General features: G+C 31.3%; 1 protein-coding gene across 1 annotated transcript in view; it reads right to left on the minus strand.

The window, feature by feature from the left end:
• The window catches only part of LOC135561189 (netrin receptor UNC5B-b-like), a 164,136-nt gene that overhangs the window by 45,863 nt on the left and 94,358 nt on the right, over positions 1–23,915 (minus strand). The window contains exons 8-9 of the mRNA XM_065002335.1: positions 23,681–23,875; positions 16,236–16,402 (exon numbers count right to left, since the gene is read on the minus strand). Coding sequence (XP_064858407.1) covers positions 16,236–16,402; positions 23,681–23,875 — 362 coding nt within the window. The remainder of the gene's footprint in view (positions 1–16,235; positions 16,403–23,680; positions 23,876–23,915) is intronic.

Consider the following 23,915-nt stretch of genomic DNA (forward strand, 5'->3'; position numbering starts at 1 on the left):
ACCAATATGAATTATTACACCAATATAACTATTACACCAATATAACTATTACACCAATATAACTATTACACCAATATAACTATTACACCAATATAACTATTACACCAATATAACTATTACACCAATATAACTATTACACCAATATAACTATTACACCAATATAACTATTACACCAATATAACTACCAATATACTATTACACCAATATAACTATTACACCAATATAACTATTACACCAATATAACTATTACACCAATATAACTATTACACCAATATAACTATTACACCAATATTACACCAATATGACTATTACACCAATATAACTATTACACCAATATAACTATTACACCAATATAACTATTACACCAATATAACTATTACACCAATATGACTATTACACCAATATAACTATTACACCAATATAACTATTACACCAATATTACACCAATATGACTATTACACCAATATAACTATTACACCAATATAACTATTACACCAATATAACTATTACACCAATATAACTATTACACCAATAATTACACCAATATAACTATTACACCAATATAACTATTACACCAATATAACTATTACACCAATATAACTATTACACCAATATTACACCAATATGACTATTACACCAATATAACTATTACACCAATATAACTATTACACCAATATAACTATTACACCAATATAACTATTACACCAATATAACTATTACACCAATATAACTATTACACCAATATAACTATTACACCAATATAACTATAATATAACTATTACACCAATATGACTATTACACCAATAATTACACCAATATAACTATTACACCAATATAACTATTACACCAATAATTACACCAATATAACTATTACACCAATATAACTATTACACCAATATAACTATTACACCAATATAACTATTACACCAATATGACTATTACACCACTATAACTATTACACCAATATAACTATTACACCAATATAACTATTACACCAATATAACTATTACACCAATATAACTATTACACCAATATAACTATTACACCAATATAACTATTACACCAATATAACTATTACACCAATATAACTATTACACCAATATAACTATTACACCAATATAACTATTACACCAATATAACTATTACACCAATATAACTATTACACCAATATAACTATTACACCAATATAACTATTACACCAATATAACTATTACACCAATATAACTACACACCAATATAACTACACACCAATATAACTATTACACCAATATAACTATTACACCAATATAACTATTACACCAATATAACTATTACACCATTATGACTATTACACCAATATAACTATTACACCAATATGACTATTACACTATACACCAATATAACTATTACACCAATATAACTATTACACCAATATAACTATTACACCAATATAACTATTACACCAATATAACTATTACACCAATATAACTATTACACCAATATAACTATTACACCAATATTACACCAATATAACTATTACACCAATATAACTATTACACCAATATAACTATTACACCAATATAACTATTACACCAATATAACTATTACACTATACACCAATATAACTATTACACCAATATAACTACACACCAATATAACTATTACACCAATATAACTACACACCAATATAACTATTACACCAATATAACTACACACCAATATAACTATTACACCAATATAACTATTACACCAATATAACTATTACACCAATATAACTATTACACCAATATGACTATTACACCAATATAACTATTACACCAATATAACTATTACACCAATATAACTATTACACCAATATAACTATTACACTATACACCAATATAACTATTACACCAATATAACTATTACACCAATATAACTATTACACCAATATAACTATTACACCAATATAACTATTACACCAATATAACTATTACACCAATATAACTATTACACCAATATAACTATTACACCAATATAACTATTACACCAATATAACTATTACACCAATATAACTATTACACCTATTATATATACTATTACACCAATATAACTATTACACCAATATAACTATTACACCAATATAACTATTACACCAATATAACTATTACACCAATATGACTATTACACCAATATTACACCAATATGACTATTACACCAATATAACTATTACACCACTATAACTATTACACCAATATAACTATTACACCAATATAACTATTACACCAATATAACTATTACACCAATATAACTATTACACCAATATAACTATTACACCAATATAACTATTACACCAATATAACTATTACACCAATATAACTATTACACCAATATAACTATTACACCAATATAACTATTACACCAATATAACTATTATATAATATAACTATTACACCAATATAACTATTACACCAATATAACTATTACACCAATATAACTATTACACCAATATAACTATTACACCAATATAACTATTACATAATAACTATTACACCAATATAACTATTACACCAATATAACTATTACACCAATATAACTATTACACCAATATAACTATTACACCAATATAACTATTAACTAACTATTACACCAATATAACTATTACACCAATATAACTATTACACCAATATAACTATTACACCAATATAACTATTACACCAATATAACTATTACACCAATATAACTATTACACCAATATAACTATTACACCAATATAACTATTACACCAATATAACTATTACACCAATATAACTATTACACCAATATAACTATTACACCAATATAACTATTACACCAATATAACTATTACACCAATATAACTATTACACCAATATAACTATTACACCAATATAACTATTACACCAATATAACTATTACACCAATATAACTATTACACCAATATAACTATTACACCAATATAACTATTACACCAATATAACTATTACACCAATATAACTATTACACCAATATAACTATTACACCAATATAACTATATAACTATTACACCAATATAACTATTACACCAATATAACTACACCAATACAACTATTACAATATAACTATTACACCAATATGACTATTACACCAATATAACTATTACACCAATATAACTATTACACCAATATAACTATTACACCAATAACTATTACACCAATATAACTATTACACCAATATAACTATTACACCAATATAACTATTACACCAATATAACTATTACACCAATATAACTATTACACTATATTACCAATATAACTATTACACCAATATAACTATTACACCAATATAACTATTACACCAATATAACTATTACACCAATATAACTATTACACCAATATAACTATTACACCAATATAACTATTACACCAATATAACTATTACACCAATATAACTATTACACCAATATAACTATTACACCAATATAACTAATATAACTACACCAATATAACTATTACACCAATATAACTATTACACCAATATAACTATTACAACTATTACCAATATAACTATTACACCAATATAACTATTACACCAATATAACTATTACACCAATATAACTATTACACCAATATAACTATTACACCAATATAACTATTACACCAATATAACTATTACACCAATATGACTATTACACCAATATAACTATTACACCAATATGACTATTACACTATACACCAATATAACTATTACACCAATATAACTATTACACCAATATAACTATTACACCAATATAACTATTACACCAATATAACTATTACACCAATATAACTATTACACCAATATAACTATTACACCAATAATTACACCAATATAACTATTACACCAATATAACTATTACACCAATATAACTATTACACCAATATAACTATTACACCAATATAACTATTACACTATACACCAATATAACTATTACACCAATATAACTACACACCAATATAACTATTACACCAATATAACTACACACCAATATAACTATTACACCAATATAACTATTACACCAATATAACTATTACACCAATATAACTATTACACCAATATAACTATTACACCAATATAACTATTACACCAATATAACTATTACACCAATATAACTATTACACCAATATGACTATTACACCAATATAACTATTACACCAATATGACTATTACACTATACACCAATATAACTATTACACCAATATAACTATTACACCAATATAACTACACACCAATATAACTACACACCAATATAACTATTACACCAATATAACTATTACACCAATATAACTATTACACCAATATAACTATTACACCAATATAACTATTACACCAATATAACTATTACACCAATATAACTATTACACCAATATAACTATTACACCAATATAACTATTACACCAATATAACTATTACACCAATATGACTATTACACCAATATAACTATTACACCAATATAACTATTACACCAATATAACTATTACACCAATATAACTATTACACCAATATAACTATTACACCAATATAACTATTACACCAATATTACACCAATATAACTATTACACCAATATAACTATTACACCAATATAACTATTACACTATTACAATATAACTATTACACCAATATAACTATTACACCAATATAACTATTACACCAATATAACTAACTATAACTATTACACCAATATAACTATTACACCAACTATTAACTATTACACCAATATAACTATTACACCAATATTACACCAATATAACTATTACACCAATATAACTATTATAACTATTACAATAATAACTATTACACCAATATAACTATTACACCAATATAACTATTACACCAATATAACTATTACACCAATATAACTATTACACCAATATAACTATTACACCAATATAACTATTACACCAATATAACTATTACACCAATATAACTATTACACCAATATAACTATTACACCAATATAACTATTACACCAATATAACTATTACACCAATATAACTATTACACCAATATAACTATTACACCAATATAACTATTACACCAATATAACTATTACACCAATATAACTATTACACCAATATAACTATTACACCAATATAACTATTACACCAATATAACTATTACACCAATATAACTATTACACCAATATAACTATTACACCAATATAACTATTACACCAATATAACTATTACACCAATGACTATTACACCAATATAACTATTACACCAATATACTATAACTATTACACCAATATAACTATTACACCAATATAACTATTACACCAATATAACTATTACACCAATATAACTATTACACCAATATAACTATTACACCAATATAACTATTACACCAATATAACTATTACACCAATATAACTATTACACCAATATAACTATTACACCAATATAACTATTACACCAATATAACTATTACACCAATATAACTATTACACCAATATAACTATATAACTATTACACCAATATAACTATTACACCAATATATTACTAATATAACTATTACACCAATATAACTATTACACCAATATAACTATTACACCAATATAACTATTACACCAATATAACTATTACACCAATATAACTATTACACCAATATAACTATTACACCAATATAACTATTACACCAATATAACTATTACACCAATATAACTATTACACCAATATAACTATTACACCAATATAACTATTACACCAATATAACTATTACACCAATATAACTATTACACCAATATAACTATTACACCAATATAACTATTACACCAATATAACTATTACACCAATATAACTATTACAATATAACTATTACAATATAACTATTACACCAATATAACTATTACACCAATATAACTATTACACCAATATAACTATTACACCAATATAACTATTACACCAATATAACTATTACACCAATATAACTATTACACCAATATAACTATTACACCAATATAACTATTACACCAATATAACTATTACACCAATATAACTATTACACCAATATAACTATTACACCAATATAACTATTACATTACACCAATATAACTATTACACCAATATAACTATTACACCAATATAACTATTACACCAATATAACTATTACACCAATATAACTATTACTATTACACAATATAACTATTACACCAATATAACTATTACACCAATATAACTATTACACCAATATAACTATTACACCAATATAACTATTACACCAATATAACTATTACACCAATATAACTATTACACCAATATAACTATTACACCAATATAACTATTACACCAATATAACTATTACACCAATATAACTATTACACCAATATAACTATTACACCAATATAACTATTACACCAATATAACTATTACACCAATATAACTATTACACCAATATAACTATTACACCAATATAACTATTACACCAATATAACTATTACACCAATATAACTATTACATAACTATTACAATATAACTATTACACCAATATAACTATTACACCAATATAACTATTACACCAATATAACTATTACACCAATATAACTATTACACCAATATAACTATTACACCAATATAACTATTACACCAATATAACTATTACACCAATATAACTATTACACCAATATAACTATTACACCAATATAACTATTACACCAATATAACTATTACACCAATATAACTATTACACCAATATAACTATTACACCAATATAACTATTACACCAATATAACTATTACACCAATATAACTATTACACCAATATAACTATTACACCAATATAACTATTACACCAATATAACTATTAACTATTACACCAATATAACTATTACACCAATATAACTATTACACCAATATAACTATTACACCAATATAACTATAATATAACTATTACACCAATATAACTATTACACCAATATAACTATTACACCAATATAACTATTACACCAATATAACTATTACACCAATATAACTATTACACCAATATAACTATTACACCAATATAACTATTACACCAATATAACTATTACACCAATATAACTATTACACCAATATAACTATTACACCAATATAACTATTACACCAATATTATAAATATAACTATTACACCAATATAACTATTACACCAATATAACTATTACACCAATATAACTATTACACCAATATAACTATTACACCAATATAACTATTACACCAATATAACTATTAACTATTACACCAATATAACTATTACACCAATATAACTATTACACCAATATAACTATTACACCAATATAACTATTACACCAATATAACTATTACACCAATATAACTATGGCTATTACACCAATATAACTATTACACCAATATAACTATTACACCAATATAACTATTACACCAATATAACTATTACACCAATATAACTATTACACCAATATAACTATTACACTATACACCAATATAACTATTACACCAATATGACTATTACACCAATATTACACCAATATGACTATTACACCAATATGACTATTACACCAATATAACTATTACACCAATATAACTATTACACCAATATAACTATTACACCAATATAACTATTACACCAATATAACTATTACACCAATATAACTATTACACCAATATAACTATTACACCACTATAACTATTACACCAATATAACTATTACACCAATATAACTATTACACCAATATAACTATTACACCAATATAACTATTACACCAATATAACTATTACACCAATATAACTATTACACCAATATAACTATTACACCAATATAACTATTACACCAATATAACTATTACTATTACCAATATAACTATTACACCAATATAACTATTACACCAATATAACTATTACACCAATATAACTATTACACCAATATAACTATAATATAACTATTACACCAATATAACTATTACACCAATATAACTATTACACCAATATAACTATTACACCAATATAACTATTACACCAATATAACTATTACACCAATATAACTATTACACCAATATAACTATTACACCAATATAACTATTACACCAATATAACTATTACACCAATATAACTATTACACCAATATAACTATTACACCAATATAACTATTACACCAATATAACTATTACACCAATATAACTATTACACCAATATAACTATTACACCAATATAACTATTACACCAATATAACTATTACACCAATATAACTATTACACCAATATAACTATTACACCAATATAACTATTACACCAATATAACTATTACACCAATATAACTATTACACCAATATAACTATTACTATAACTATTACACCAATATAACTATTACACCAATATAACTATTACACCAATATAACTATTACACCAATATAACTATTACACCAATATAACTATTACACCAATATTACACCAATATAACTATTACACCAATATAACTATTACACCAATATAACTATTACACCAATATAACTATTACACCAATATAACTATTACACCAATATAACTATTACACCACTATAACTATTACACCACTATAACTATTACACCAATATAACTATTACACCAATATAACTATTACACAACTATTACACAATATAACTATTACACCAATATATATTACACCAATATAACTATTACACCAATATTACACCAATATAACTATTACACCAATATAACTATTACACCAATATAACTATTACACCAATATAACTATTACACCAATATAACTATTACACCAATATAACTATTACACCAATATAACTATTACACCAATATAACTATTACACCAATATAACTATTACACCAATATAACTATTACACCAATATAACTATTACACCAATATAACTATTACACCAATATAACTATTACACCAATATAACTATTACACCAATATAACTATTACACCAATATAACTATTACACCAATATAACTATTACACCAATATAACTATTACACCAATATAACTATTACACCAATATAACTATTACACCAATAACTATTACACCAATATATATTACTATTACACCAATATAACTATTACACCAATATAACTATTACACCAATATAACTATTACACCAATATAACTATTACACCAATATAACTATTACACCAATATAACTATTACACCAATATTATTACACAATATAACTATTACACCAATATAACTATTACACCAATATAACTATTACACCAATATAACTATATACACCAATATATATTACACCAATATATTACACCAATATAACTATTACACCAATATAACTATTACACCAATATACACCAATATAACTATTACACCAATATAACTATTACACCAATATAACTATTACACAATATAACTATTACACCAATATAACTATTACACCAATATTAACTATATTACACCAATATAACTATTACACCAATATGACTATTACACCAATATAACTATTACACCAATATAACTATTACACCAATATAACTATTACACCAATATAACTATTACACCAATATAACTATTACACCAATATAACTATTACACCAATATAACTATTACACCACTATAACTATTACACCAATATAACTATTACACCAATATAACTATTACACCAATATAACTATTACACCAATATAACTATTACACCAATATAACTATTACACCAATATAACTATTAACTATTACACCAATATAACTATTACACCAATATAACTATTACACCAATATAACTATTACACCAATATAACTATTACACCAATATAACTATTACACCAATATAACTATTACACATAACAATATAACTATATTACACCAATATAACTATTACACCAATATAACTATTACACCAATATAACTATTACACCACTATTACACCAATATAACTATTACACCAATATAAATATAACTATTACACAATATAACTATTACACCAATATAACTATTACACCAATATAACTATTACACCAATATAACTATTACACCAATATAACTATTACACCAATATAACTATTACACCAATATAACTATTACACCAATATAACTATTACAATATAACTATTACAATATAACTATTACACCAATATAACTATTACACCAATATAACTATATTAACTATTACAAATATAACTATTACACCAATATAACTATTACACCAATATAACTATTACACCCATATAACTATTACACCAATATAACTATTACACCAATATAACTATTACACCAATATAACTATTACACCAATATAACTATTACACCAATATAACTATTAACTATTACACCAATATAACTATTACACCAATATAACTATTACACCAATATAACTATTACACCAATATAACTATAATATAACTATTACACCAATATAACTATTACACCAATATAACTATTACACCAATATAACTATTACACCAATATAACTATTACAACTATTACACCAATATAACTATTACACCAATATAACTATTACACCAATATAACTATTACACCAATATAACTATTACACCAATATAACTATTACACCAATATAACTATTACACCAATATAACTATTACACAATATAACTATTACACCAATATAACTATTACAATATAACATAATATAACTATTACACCAATATAACTATTACACCAATATAACTATTACACCAATATAACTATATAACTATATAACAATATAACTATTACACCAATATAACTATTACACCAATATAACTATTACACCAATATAACTATTACACCAATATAACTATTACACCAATATAACTATTACACCAATATAACTATTACACCAATATAACTATTACACCAATATAACTATTACACCAATATAACTATTACACCAATATAACTATTACACCAATATAACTATTACACCAATATAACTATTACACCATATATAACTATTACACCAATATAACTATTAACTAATATTACACAATATAACTATTACACCAATATAACTATTACACCAATATAACTATTAATATAACTATTACACCAATATAACTATTACACCAATATTACACCAATATAACTATTACACCAATATAACTATTACACCAATATATTACACCAATATAACTATTACACCAATATAACTATTATAACTATTACACCAATATAACTATTACACCAATATAACTATTACACCAATATAACTATTACACCAATATAACTATTACACCAATATAACTATTACACCAATATAACTATTACACCAATATAACTATTACACCAATATAACTATTACACCAATATAACTATTACACCAATATAACTATTACACCAATATAACTATTACACCAATATAACTATTACACCAATATAACTATTACACCAATATAACTATTACACCAATATAACTATTACACCAATATAACTATTACACCAATATAACTATTACACCAATATAACTATTACACCAATATAACTATTACACCAATATGACTATTACACCAATATAACTATTACACCAATATAACTATTACACCAATATAACTATTACACCAATATAACTATTACACCAATATAACTATTACACTATTACACCAATATAACTATTACACCAATATAACTATTACACCAATATAACTATTACACCAATATAACTATTACACCAATATAACTATTACACCAATATAACTATTACACCAATATAACTATTACACCAATATAACTATAATATAACTATTACACCAATATAACTATTACACCAATATAACTATTACACCAATATAACTATATACACTATTATACCAATATAACTATTACACCAATATAACTATTACACCAATATAACTATTACACCAATATAACTATTACACCAATATAACTATTACACCAATATAACTATAATATAACTATTACACCAATATAACTATTACACCAATATAACTATTACACCAATATAACTATTACACCAATATAACTATTACACCAATATAACTATTACACCAATATAACTATTACACCAATATAACTATTACACCAATATAACTATTACACCAATATAACTATTACACCAATATAACTATTACACCAATATAACTATTACACCAATATAACTATTACACCAATATAACTATTACACCAATATAACTATTACACCAATATAACTATTACACCAATATAACTATTACACCAATATAACTATTACACCAATATAACTATTACACCAATATAACTATTACACCAATATAACTATTACACCAATATAACTATTACACCAATATAACTATTACACCAATATAACTATTACACCAATATAACTATTACACCAATATAACTATTACACCAATATAACTATTACACCAATATTACACCAATATAACTATTACACTATTAATATAACTATTACACCAATATAACTATTACACCAATATATAACTATTACACCAATATAACTATTACACCAATATAACTATTACACCAATATAACTATTACACCAATATAACTATTACACCAATATAACTATTACACCAATATAACTATTACACCAATATAACTATTACACCAATATAACTATTACACCAATATAACTATTACACCAATATAACTATTACACCAATATGACTATTACACCAATATAACTATTACACCAATATAACTATAACTATTACACCAATATAACTATTACACCAATATGACTATTACACCAATATAACTATTACACCAATATAACTATTACACTATTATATAACTATTACACCAATATTACACCAATATAACTATTACACCAATATAACTATTACACCAATATAACTATTACACCAATATAACTATTACACCAATATAACTATTACAATATAACTATTACACCACTATTACACCAATATAACTATTACACCAATATAACTATTACACCACTATTATAACTATTACACTATATAACTATTACACCAATATAACTATTACACCAATATAACTATTACACCAATATAACTATTACACCAATATAACTATTACACCAATATAACTATTACACCAATATAACTATTACACCAATATAACTATTACACCAATATAACTATTACACCAATATAACTATTACACCAATATAACTATTACACCAATATAACTATTACACCAATATAACTATTACACCAATATTACAATATAACTATTACACCAATATAACTATTAACCAATATAACTATTACACCAATATAACTATTACACCAATATAACTATTACACCAATATAACTATTACACCAATATAACTATTACACCATATAACTATTACACCAATATAACTATTACACCAATATAACTATTACACCAATATAACTATTACACCAATATAACTATTACACCAATATAACTATTACACCAATATAACTATTACACCAATATAACTATTACACCAATATAACTATTACACCAATATAACTATTACACCAATATAACTATTACACCAATATAACTATTACCAATATAACTATTACACCAATATAACTATTACACCAATATAACTATTACACCAATATAACTATTACACCAATATAACTATTACACCAATATAACTATTACACCAATATAACTATTACACCAATATAACTATTACACCAATATAACTATTACACCAATATAACTATTACACCAATATAACTATTACACTATAACTATTACACCAATATAACTATTACACCAATATAACTATTACACCAATATAACTATTACACCAATATAACTATTACACCAATATAACTATTACACCAATATAACTATTACACCAATATAACTATTACAATATAACTATTACACCAATATAACTATTACACCAATATAACTATTACACCAATATAACTATTACACCAATATAACTATTACACCAATATAACTATTACACCAATATAACTATTAACTATACACCAATATAACTATTACACCATATAACTATTACACCAATATTACACCAATATAACTATTACACCAATATAACTATTACACCAATATAACTATTACACCAATATTACACCAATATAACTATTACACCAATATAACTATTACACCAATATAACTATTACACCAATATAACTATTACACCAATATAACTATTACACCAATATAACTATTACACAATATAACTATTACACCAATATAACTATTACACCAATATAACTATTACACCATATACTATTACACCAATATAACTATTACACCAATATAACTATTACAATATAACTATTACACCAATATAACTATTACACCAATATAACTATTACACCAATATAACTATTACACCAATATAACTATTACACCAATATAACTATTACACCAATATAACTATTACACCAATATAACTATTACACCAATATAACTATTAACTATAACTATTACACCAATATAACTATTACACCAATATAACTATTACACCAATATAACTATTACACCAATATAACTATTACACCAATATAACTATTACACCAATATAACTATTACACCAATATAACTATTACACCAATATAACTATTACACAATATAACTATTACACCAATATAACTATTACACCAATATAACTATTACACCAATATAACTATTACACCAATATAACTATTACACCAATATAACTATTACACCAATATAACTATTATTACACCAATATAACTATTACACCAATATAACTATTACACCAATATAAATATAACTATTACACCAATATAACTATTACACCAATATAACTATTACACCAATATAACTATTACACCAATATAACTATTACAACTATTACACAATATAACTATTACACCAATATAACTATTACACCAATATAACTATTACACCAATATAACTATTACACCAATATAACTATTACACCAATATAACTATTACACCAATATAACTATTACACCAATATAACTATTACACCAATATAACTATTACACCAATATAACTATTACACCAATATAACTATTACACCAATATAACTATTACACCAATATAACTATTACACAATATAACTATTACACCAATATAACTATTACAATATAACTATTACACCAATATAACTATTACACCAATATAACTATTACACCAATATAACTATTACACCAATATAACTATTACACCAATATAACTATTACACCAATATAACTATTACACCAATATAACTATTACACCAATATAACTATTACACCAATATAACTATTACACCAATATAACTATTACACCAATATAACTATTACACCAATATAACTATTACACCAATATAACCAATATACTATTACACCAATATAACTATTACACCAATATAACTATTACACCAATATAACTATTACACCAATATAACTATTACACCAATATAACTATTACACCAATATAACTATTACACCAATATAACTATTACACCAATATAACTAATATAACTATTACACCAATATAACTATTACACCAATATAACTATTACCAATATAACTATAACTATAACTATTACACAATATAACTATTACACCAATATAACTATTACACCAATATAACTATTACATAACTATTACAATATAACTATTACACCAATATAACTATTACACCAATATAACTATTACACCAATATAACTATTACACCAATATAACTATTACACCAATATAACTATTACACCAATATAACTATTACACCAATATAACTATTACACCAATATAACTATTACACCAATATAACTATTACACCAATATAACTACTATTACACCAATATAACTATTACACCAATATAACTACTATTACACCAATATAACTATTACACCAATATTACACCAATATAACTATTACACCAATATAACTATTACACCAATATAACTATTACACCAATATAACTATTAACTATTACACCAATATTACACCAATATAACTATTACACCAATATGACTATTACACCAATATAACTATTACACCAATATAACTATTAACTATTACACCAATATAACTATTACACCAATATTACACCAATATAACTATTACACCAATATAACTATTACACCAATATAACTATTACACCAATATAACTATTACACCAATATGACTATTACACCAATATAACTATTACACCAATATAACTATTACACCAATATAACTATTACACCAATATAACTATTACACCAATATAACTATTACACCAATATGACTATTCAACTATACATTGTGAACACTTGTTGTAAGTCAGTGTGTCTCTGCTTCTACTTGTGGTCCAGACCAACTGTAAAGCTTTGACAAACACTGATATTAAAATGGCTTTATACATACATCTGATTGATCCACACACACACACACACACACACACACACCTTGATCTTGAGGCTGGGCAGGGGGTCCAGCAGGGGAGAGGTTGTCATGGGGATCTTGTGGTGACCATCGTTGGTACCCTGCCGCAGGGAGAAGAGAGGATCCCTGAAGGTACCCGCTGTGGCTGTCAGGTCTGGGGGCGCAGAGGGGTGGAGGAGGTGAGGGTTGTCTGCAGGAGGAGGAGAGAGAGGGGGAGTTGTTATATAGTTTCATCGGCTGATTGTGATTTTTGGGAGCAGCAAAGTGGTTACAATACATGCTTTATTGGTCCATTTAAAAAATATATATATATATTTAACCTTTATTTAACTAGGCAAGTCAGTTAAGAACAAATTCTTATTTACAATGACGGCCTACCCCGGGCCAAACCCCGGACGACGCTGGGACAATTGCGAGCCGCCCAATGGAACTCCCAATCACGGCCGGTTGTGATACAGCCTGGAATCAAACCAGGGTGTCTGTAGTGACGCCTCAAGCACTGAGATGCAGTGACTTAGACCACTGCGCCTCTAGGGAGCCCATTTGCACAGATATTATTTATGCTTTGGTGTACCAGTACCCAAGCTGACACACACAGCTGGGAGCAGCTGATGGGGCGGTAGCTAGTACACTGGGATAATGAAACCAATAACCCTCCGGCTGGTGGTAGCTAGTATACTGGGATAATGAAGCCAACAACCCTCCGGCTGGTGGTAGCTAGTACACTGGGATAATGATAACCCTCTGGCTGGTGGTAGCTAGTACACTGGGATAATGAAACCAATAACCCTCCGGCTGGTGGTAGCTAGTACACTGGGATAATGATAACCCTCTGGCTGATGGTAGCTAGTATACTGGGATAATGAAACCAATAACCCTCTGGCTGATGGTAGCTAGTACACTGGGATATTGATAACCCTCTGGCTGGTGGTAGCTAGTATACTGGGATAATGAAAGCAATAACCCTTTGGCTGGTGGTAGCTAGTACACTGGGATATTGATAACCCTCCGGCTGGTGGTAGCTAGTACACTGGGATAATGAAACCAACAACCCTCTGGCTGGTGGTAGCTAGTACACTGGGATAATGAAACCAATAACCCTCTGGCTGGTGGTAGCTAGTACACTGGGATAATGAAACCAATAACCCTCTGGCTGATGGTAGCTAGTACACTGGGATAATGATAACCCTCTGGCTGGTGGTAGCTAGTATACTGGGATAATGAAACCAATAACCCTCTGGCTGATGGTAGCTAGTACACTGGGATAATGATAACCCTCTGGCTGGTGGTAGCTAGTACACTGGGATAATGAAACCAATAACCCTCCGGCTGCCGGATCAGTCCCTGAAGATTTCCCCCTCAGCAGCTTGGGGGGTTCGAACCCTCTTGTTACCGGCCCTCCTCTCTAAGAGGCTACAGTGAGTAAAGAGCACTTTGGATAATGAAGCCAATAAACCCTCTAACTTTGAGGTAAAGAGCACGTTGGGATCGTCTTGAGAAGAAACTCTAGACGGAGTTTGGAGATCGAGAAGACATCAAAAAGGTGATATTTTTTAAATTAGAAGAGACCAAGACAGAAACAGAAGACAAACTGAACACAAATATAAAAGCATCACGTGAAGAGTTGGTCCCATGTTTCATGAGCTGAAATAAAAATACAATCACAGACATTGTCCATAAGCACAAAAAGCTTGTTTCTCTCAAATTGTCTGCACAAGTGTGTTTATACCCCTGTTAGTAAGCGTTTCTCCTATGCAAAGATAATGAATCAAACTGACAGGTGTGGTATATCACGAAGCTGGTTCAACAGCATGACCATTGCACAGGTGCACATTGTGCTGGGGACAAATAAAAAGGTCACTCTAAAAATGTGCAGTGTTGTCACACGAACACGATTCCACAGAGGTCTTAAGTTTTCAAGGAGATGTGAAATTAGCACGCTGACTGCAGCAATGTCCACCAGAGCTGTTGCCATTGGCCTGCTGACTGCAGCAATGTCCACCAGAGCTGTTGCCATTGGCACGCTGACTGCAGCAATGTCCACCAGAGCTGTTGCCATTGGCCTGCTGACTGCAGCAATGTCCACCAGAGCTGTTGCCATTGGCACGCTGACTGCAGCAATGTCCACCAGAGCTGTTGCCATTGGCCTGCTGACTGCAGCAATGTCCACCAGAGCTGTTGCCATTGGCCTGCTGACTGCAGCAATGTCCACCAGAGCTGTTGCCATTGGCACGCTGACTGCAGCAATGTCCACCAGAGCTGTTGCCATTGGCGCGCTGACTGCAGCAATGTCCACCAGAGCTGTTGCCAGAGAATTTGTCTGGACGTCCAACTGACAAGCGAGTGAATGGCGACGTTGTGAACAGGGGGCCCCATGGTGGGGGGGTTATGGTATGGTGTTTGCTGATGTCAACGTTGTAAACAGAGTTCCCCATGGTGGGGGGGTTATGGTATGGGCAGGCATAAGCAATGGACAACGCTCACAATTGTATTTTATCGATGGCAATATGAATGCACAGAGATACCGTGACGAGATCCTGAGGCCCATTGTTGTTCCATTCATCCACCACTATCACCTCATGTTTCAGCATGATAATGCACGGCCCCATGTCACAAGGATCTGTACACAATTCCTGGAAGCTGAAAATGTCCCAGTTCTTCCATGGCCTGCATACTCACCAGACATGTCACCCCATTGAGCATGTTTGGGATGCTCTGGATCGACGTGTACGACAGCGTGTTCCAGTTCCCACCAATATCCAGCAACTTGAACAGCCATTGAAGAGGAGTGGGACAACATTCCACAGGCCACAATCAACAGCCTGATCAACTCTATGTGAAGGAGGTGTACTGACTGGTTTTCTGATCCACAGCAGATACTGACTGGTTTTCTGATCCACAGCAGATACTGACTGGTTTTCTGATCCACAGCAGATACTGACTGGTTTTCTGATCCACAGCAGATACTGACTGGTTTTCTGATCCACAGCAGATACTGACTGGTTTTCTGATCCACAGCAGATACTGACTGGTTTTCTGATCCACAGCAGATACCGACTGGTTTTCTGATCCACTTCCCTACCTTTTTTTATTTAAAAAATATATACTTTTTACCCACAATTTTGTGATATCCAATTGGTAGTTACAGTCTTGCCCAATCGCTGCAACTCCCGTACGGACTTGGGAGAAGCGAAGGTTGAGAGCCATGCGTACTCTGAAACACGCCAAACCGCACTGCTTCTTGACACACTGCTCACCATCCACACACAGCTGGTGACCAAAGTCAGCGTGCATGGACCTGGTTCACCACAGGAGTCACTAGAGTGCGATGGGACAACCCGGATGACACTGGGCCAATAGTGGGTCTCATGGGTCTCCCATTCGCAGGTGGCTGCGACACAGCCCGTGATCGAACCCGGGTCTGTAGTGACGGCTCAAGAACTGCGCTGCAGTGCCTTAGACCGCTGCGCCACTCGGGAGACCAATAGCTTTTTCTTTTTTAAAGGTATCTGTGACCAACAAATACACATCTGTATTCCCAGTCATGTCCATAGATTAGGGTCTAATGGCTTCATTTCAGTTGACTGATATCCACATATAAACAGTAATATCTTTGAAATTGTTGCATGTTGCATTTATATATTTTTATCAGTATTTGTAAAAACCGGAAACATCTGGAGATGTCCCCTGCTGATTATAGACCCGTCAACTAAAATATATCTTTGTAATACTCTACAATCTCAGGATATAACATTTACGTGGGGAAAAAAAGCTAAATAAGAATAGGAAAAATAAAAATAATATCCTTTAAGTGGACTACAAAAAAATATGACATAGTTAGATGCTTCTGTTGTTGAGTAAAAGGATGATTAGCAGGTTGAGGGCTTCAACTTCATTGGTGTCCACATCACCAACAAACTAACATGGTCCAAACACACCAAGACAGTCGTGAAGAGGGCACGACAAAACCTATTCCCCCTCAGGAGACTGAAAAGATTTGGCATGGGTCCTCAGATCCTCAAAAGGTTCTACAGCTGCACCATCGTGAGCATCCCGACTGGTTGTATCACTGCCTGGTGTGGCAACTGCTCTGCTCCGACCGCAAGGCACTGCAGAGGGTAGGCCCAGGACATCACTGGGGCCAAGCTTCCTGCCATACAGGACATAGACTGTTCTCTTTGCTACCGCACTGCAAAGGGTACTGGAGCTCCAAGTCTAGGTCCAAGAGGCTTCTAAACAGCTTCTACCCCAAAGCCATAAGACTCCTGAACAGGTCATCAAAGGGCTACCCAGACTACCCCTCTTTTACACTTTTACCCAGACTACCCCTCTTTTACACTTTTACCCAGACTACCCCTCTTTTACCCAGACTACCCCTCTTTTACCCAGACTACCCCTCTTTTACACTTTTACCCAGACTACCCCTCTTTTACACTTTTACCCAGACTACCCTCTTTACCCAGACTACCCCTCTTTTACCCAGACTACCCCTCTTTACACTTTTACCCAGACTACCCCTCTTTTACCCAGACTACCCCTCTTTTACACTTTTACCCAGACTACCCCTCTTTTACACTTTTACCCAGACTACCCCTCTTTTACCCAGACTACCCCTCTTTTACACTTTTACCCAGACTACCCCTCTTTTACCCAGACTACCCCTCTTTTACACTTTTACCCAGACTACCCCTCTTTTACACTTTTACCCAGACTACCCCTCTTTTACACTTTTACCCAGACTACCCCTCTTTTACCCAGACTACCCCTCTTTTACACTTTTACCCAGACTACCCCTTTTTACACTTTTACCCAGACTACCCCTCTTTACCCAGACTACCCTCTTTACACTTTTACCCAGACTACCCCTCTTTTACACTTTTACCCAGACTACCCCTCTTTTACACTTTTACCCAGACTACCCCTCTTTTACACTTTTACCCAGACTACCCCTTTTTACCCAGACTACCCCTCTTTTACACTTTTACCCAGACTACCCCTCTTTTACCCAGACTACCCCTCTTTTACACTTTTACCCAGACTACCCCCCTTTTACCCAGACTACCCCTCTTTTACCCAGACTACCCCCTTTTACCCAGACTACCCCCTTTTACCCAGACTACCCATCTTTTACCCAGACTACCCCTCATTTACCCAGACTACCCCTCTTTTACCCAGACTACCCATCTTTTACCCAGACTACCCCTCTTTTACCCAGACTACCCCTCTTTTACCCAGACTACCCATCTTTTACCCAGACTACCCCCTTTTACCCATACTACCCATCTTTTACCCAGACTACCCATCTTTTACCCAGACTACCCCTCTTTTACCCAGACTACCCCTCTTTTACCCAGACTACCCATCTTTTACCCAGACTACCCATCTTTTACCCAGACTACCCCCTTTTACCCAGACTACCCATCTTTTACCCAGACTACCCCTCATTTACCCAGACTACCCCTCTTTTACCCAGACTACCCATCTTTTACCCAGACTACCCATCTTTTACCCAGACTACCCATCTTTTACCCAGACTACCCCTCTTTTACCCAGACTACCCATCTTTTACCCAGACTACCCATCTTTTACCCAGACTACCCCCTTTTACCCAGACTACCCCTCTTTTACCCAGACTACCCCTCTTTTACCCAGACTACCCCTCTTTTACCCAGACTACCCATCTTTTACCCAGACTACCCCTCTTTACCCAGACTACCCATCTTTTACCCAGACTACCCCTCTTTACCCAGACTACCCCTCTTTTACCCAGACTACCCCTCTTTTACCCAGACTACCCATCTTTTACCCAGACTACCCCTCTTTTACCCAGACTACCCTCTTTTACCCAGACTACCCATCTTTTACCCAGACTACCCCTCATTTACCCAGACTACCCTCTTTTTTACCCAGACTACCCATCTTTTACCCAGACTACCCCTCTTTTACCCAGACTACCCATCTTTTACCCAGACTACCCATCTTTTACCCAGACTACCCCCCTTTTACCCATACTACCCATCTTTTACCCAGACTACCCATCTTTTACCCAGACTACCCCTCTTTTACCCAGACTACCCCTCTTTTACCCAGACTACCCATCTTTTACCCAGACTACCCATCTTTTACCCAGACTACCCCCTTTTACCCAGACTACCCATCTTTTACCCAGACTACCCCTCATTTACCCAGACTACCCCTCTTTTACCCAGACTACCCTCTTTTACCCAGACTACCCCCTCTTTTACCCAGACTACCCCTCTTTTACCCAGACTACCCCTCTTTTACCCAGACTACCCATCTTTTACCCAGACTACCCCTTTTTACCCAGACTACCCTCTTTTACCCAGACTACCCCTCTTTTACCCAGACTACCCCTCTTTTACCCAGACTACCCCTCTTTTACCCAGACTACCCATCTTTTACCCAGACTACCCCTCTTTTACCCAGACTACCCCTCTTTTACCCAGACTACCCATCTTTTACCCAGACTACCCCCCTTTTACACCACTGCTTCTCTCTGTTGTTATCATCTATGCATAATCCCTTTAATAACTCTACCTACATGTACAGTACATATTACCCCACACATTGACAATATTACCCCCTGTATATAGTCTCGCTATTGTTATTTTATTGCTGCTCTTTAATTACTTGTAACTTTTATTTCTTATTCTTATCCATATTTTTTTTTACACTGCATTGTTGGTCAGGGGCTCGTAGGTAAGCATTTCACTGTATTGTGTTGTATTCGGCGCATGTGAGTAATACAATTTGATTTGATTTAAAAGTGACAACAAAAAACTAATATATATATAATATATTTATATATAGGAAGAGGAGGAGGAGGAAGAGGAGGAAGAAGGTGAAGGGGAGGAGAAGAGAGGAGGAGGAAGGGGAGGAGGAGGAAGAGGAGGAGGAGAAAGAAGAGGAGGAGGAGGAGGAAGAGGAGAATGAGGAGGAGGAAGAGGAGGAGGAGGAAGAGGAGGAAGAAGGTGAAGGGGAGGAGAAGAGAGGAGGAGGAAGGGGAGGAGGAGGAAGAGGAGGAGGAGGAGGAAGAGGAGAATGAGGAGGAGGAAGAGGAGGAGGAGGAGGGAGAGGAGAATGAGGAGGAGGAAGAGGAGGAGGAGAAAGAGGAGGAAGAAGGTGAAGGGGAGGAGAAGAGAGGAGGAGGAAGGGGAGGAGGAGGAGGAAGAGGAGGAGGAGAAAGAGGAGGAGGAGGAGGAAGAAGAGGAGGGAGGAGGAGGAGGAAGAGGAGAATGAGGAGGAAGAGGAGGATGAGAACGAGGAGTAGGAGGAGTAAGGGGAGGAGGAAGAGGACAAGGAGGAAGAGGAGGATGAGGAATGGGAGGAGGAAGAGGAGGAGGTGGAGGAAGAGGGAGGAGGAGGAGGCAGAGGAAGAGGAAGAAGAAGGAGGAAGAAGAAGAGGAGGAGAAGAAGAAGAACAACAACAACAACAACAGTGACTCACCCTGTCTGGGTGGTTTGTAGTTGCCGGGGTGGAAGGCGGCGGTGAGGGCGGAGGAGGAGTCAGTGATATCACCGTGGAGATGGCGACAGTTGCGTCGGTATGCCAACACCCCAACACACAGTACCAGCACCACAGAGAGTAACAGCGCACCCACCAGGCCGGCATACACCATTACACCAATACCAGGGTCCAACGCTGAGAGAGAGAGAGAGAGAGAGAGAGAGAGAGAGAGAGA

Source organism: Oncorhynchus nerka, linkage group LG16 (assembly GCF_034236695.1).
Source record: "Oncorhynchus nerka isolate Pitt River linkage group LG16, Oner_Uvic_2.0, whole genome shotgun sequence".
Lineage (NCBI taxonomy): Eukaryota > Metazoa > Chordata > Actinopteri > Salmoniformes > Salmonidae > Oncorhynchus > Oncorhynchus nerka.